The sequence below is a fragment of the Bidens hawaiensis genome, unplaced genomic scaffold, assembly GCF_021521415.1.
Source record: "Bidens hawaiensis isolate Kalapana, Puna unplaced genomic scaffold, B.hawaiensis_p1.1 tig00002181_1, whole genome shotgun sequence".
Classification (NCBI taxonomy): Eukaryota; Viridiplantae; Streptophyta; class Magnoliopsida; order Asterales; family Asteraceae; genus Bidens; species Bidens hawaiensis.
In genome coordinates this window covers 806448-810042 of record NW_027491116.1, presented here as the reverse complement: position 1 = coordinate 810042, position 3595 = coordinate 806448, and the positions used below count along the sequence as shown (strand labels likewise).

Sequence of the window (3595 nt, the reverse complement as noted above, 5' to 3'; positions counted from 1 at the left end):
TCCAACTGGGTTGTATCAGCCAAATATCACCAGAATCCAAATTGGTTGGATCAGTAAGAAAATCATCATAATCCAATTTGGTTGCATCATTAGTAAATCACCAATATCCATGTGAGTTTCTTCATTAAGGTCTTTTTGACCATCGGGGATATCAACACTTCCATCATCATATGTGAAATTTTTCTATATTTCTTTTCCTTTGATTTTGATGGATTGTTGGTAAAGCTCCACCAAGTGTTTGGGCGTCCGACATGCACGAGCCCAATGATTATTACTTCCACACCGATGACATGCATTTGATGTAGTTTCGCTTTTGTTTTTACCCTATTCATCATTAGATTTCTTGGCATTATCATGCCACTTTTGGTGGGATTTTGGGTTTCTAAACTGAACACCATGATGATTCTCCCGATTATATCCACATCCACGACCATGACCACGACCACAATGGTAATCACGACCATGACCGAGTCCACGACTTCCACTTTGGTCATTATATGTTGCCACATTCGCTTCTGGGAATGGGGCTGTACCAGCCGGACGGGTCTCATGATTTTTCATGAGGAGCTCGTTGTTTTGCTCGGCCACAAGCAAACAAGATATCAGCTCAGAATACTTGGTGAAACCCCTTTCACGATATTGTTGCTGCAGCAACATATTTGAAGCATGAAAGGTGGAGAATGTTTTTTCCAACATCTCCTTATCAGTAATATTTTCACCACACAGAATCAGTTGTGACTTGATTCTAAACATTGCCGAGTTATACTCGCTTATAGACTTAAAGTCTTGCAATCTTAAGTGAATCCACTCATAACAAGCTCTCAGTAATATTACCGTTTTTTGGTGGTCATACCTTTCTTTCAATTTGGTCCAAAGGACAAGTGGATGCTTAATAGTTAGGTATTCAGTTTTCAAAGCCTCATGGATATGATGGCGTAAGAAAATCATGGCTTTTGCCTTATCTTGGGTAGTTGACTTATTCCCTTCTTTAATCGTACCACCAAGATTATTAGCATCCAAATGGATTTCAGCATCCAATACCCATGACAAATAATTTTTTCCAGTAATGTCAAGAGCTATAAACTCAAGCTTCGCAAGATTCGTCATAATAAACTATATTGTAACGATGCATATGAATTAATATTTAATAAACACCTATTATAGAAACCATAAAAAGAAACCGTGAAGTAATTTTAACAGGATGAATAATAGCAATAGCTAAGTCTAATGAACATTTATCACAGATAATTAAGAAAACTAAAACGATGTAGTATAAACTAGAATGACATTAAAACTGATAACACGGTTTATCATTCATGAGATAAATAATTAGCTTTTCTATCATTATTACTGTTATGTCAAACAAAGTTGGTTTTGTTAAAAATCTTATATTATAATATATAGATAAAGATTATTAAATCTCTTTTAATAAAATAATTGTAGTAGATATTAGTTTTCATAATTGTAGAAAAAAATACGTAATGATAATGAATACCTTTTTATTTACTATATTTACTATGATAATTCTAATTTAATGAATTTCAATCAAGCTTGCAATAAAGATTAACGAGAATAATTTGATTTACCAAGTTATGTATAATTCATAATTATATAATAATATAAATCTTTAAATCTTGATAAACCCATAGAAAATAAATACAGGTTAACTAATGTGACATACGTTTTGTAACAAGCCTACTAGCAAGAAGATAAGAAAAGAATTAGGGAGAGAATAAGAGTTTATTATTAATTGGCATGTCATACAATGAAATACCATTAGGTATTTATAAGGGGAGGAAAACTTAAGGAACAAGTAAAACTATATTTAGTAGTTGATAATTATAATAAAAACACAATAAAATCTGTATTCATAATAAGAAGGAATTTAATTGATCTAATATTTTGATGGTGGAGATTAATTTAAGAATAAAAATTAATGAGAATGAGATACAAGTAACCACTTATGATGTCTTTCTCTCTCCACATGTAAAGAACATGGCAATTCATTCAAAAAAAAACAATTTTTTATCTTTAATATGAATATCATATTCTTATATGAAATTAAAAAAAACTAGTAAATTTTTTTTTATATTGTGTTATTTGGTTGTTCATTGTGTTTTTTAATTGGGTTTTTCTATGCATTGTGATATATATTTTGGTCATAGTGTTTTTCAATTGATATTTATATTAAAAATAAAAATTAAAGCAAAGATTACATCATCATGTCATTTTGTTCGTCATTGTGTCTTTGTGCTCAACATTTGTCTATCTACTTATCATTGTGTTTTAGTAATTGTGTAATATGTTCATTGTCATTTGTTCGGAATTGACATGTGGCATTCACTTAATTTAAGAAAAATAGTATTATGTTCATTGTGTATTACGCTTAAGTCATTGTGTAATATATAGTTACCATTGTGTTTTACGTTTCAGGTCATTGTGTTATATGTATTCACCATTGTATCTTACGTTACAGGTTATTGTGTTATGTGTATTGATCATTGTGTTTTACGTTTTAGGCTATTGTTTAGTATGTATTTATCATTATGTTTTTTGTATTAGATAATTTGTTGGCTTTTTTCATTATATTTACATATTATTATTACACAACAGCCGGTGTTATTGGTATTTAAAAACACAATGATGAGTTGAAAGAGACAATTACGAAAACACAATGACAAACAAAAAGACATAATGACGAAAAAAAACACAATGCTAAGCAAAAAGACACAACGGAATTTTTGTTTTAATTTTTATATAACAAAATCATACTCATATTAAAGATAAAAACGCTTGTCATTATGGTGAGTTTTTTATTTTTTTTTAAATGTCATATGAAAAAGTTATAGACGTTTTAAAATGATGGGGAAATTAATATGTGACTTGTATGTGAAGAGAGAAAATGCATACGATTACTTTTATACCCTTTTTTCCTTTGGTCCCTAATTGACACATATCAATTAGTTATTGCTTCTCACACATCTCATTTTTGTTACCATTTGTAAAATAACTCAACCCTTAATTTTAGTGGTATTAATTGAAAATATTTGTAATTATTTATATCATTATATAACCGGAGATGGGCTAAAGGGTTGATAATAAAGAGTTTTGACGTAAGAGACATTTTGATGATTTTCAAATATATGATGGAATTGAGAGATTAGCTAGTTTTGACTTTTTTGGTCCAAATTGGTTTTCCTGTGTGACAACTTTGACTTTTATATAAGTTTTGATATTTTTGCTCAAAATTTTTAGTCCAGTTTGGCTTTTTCAGTGTCAAGGTTGACCTTTATCGGAAGTAACATGCTTTATAAATTTTCAGATCTTAGACTCCATCCATATTCAAGCATTACTTTGCTTAGAGAATGTAAGTTTTTCTTTTAACTATTTACTTTTTATGTTATAGCTAATGTTTATTTATTTTCTAATGTATCTATGTCTTGAATTTACATAATATTTATTTTTTTCTATTTCAGATAATGTGTACGAGGCAAGACCTTTTGATGTTGATTTCCTTAGATAATTAAGTTTTAATTAATATGTGTTTTTTGTACTCATGGTATAAGTTATAAATATTTTTTAACCTTTCAATTAT

General features: G+C 29.2%; 1 protein-coding gene across 1 annotated transcript; it reads right to left on the bottom strand.

Annotated features, from left to right (window-relative positions):
* Window positions 1-324: 324 nt before the first annotated feature.
* Window positions 325-1107, bottom strand: LOC143609330 (uncharacterized). The gene has a single exon (XM_077084112.1). It carries the CDS (start codon window positions 1105-1107, stop codon window positions 325-327), a length of 783 nt encoding a protein of 260 aa, XP_076940227.1.
* Window positions 1108-3595: the final 2488 nt, after the last annotated feature.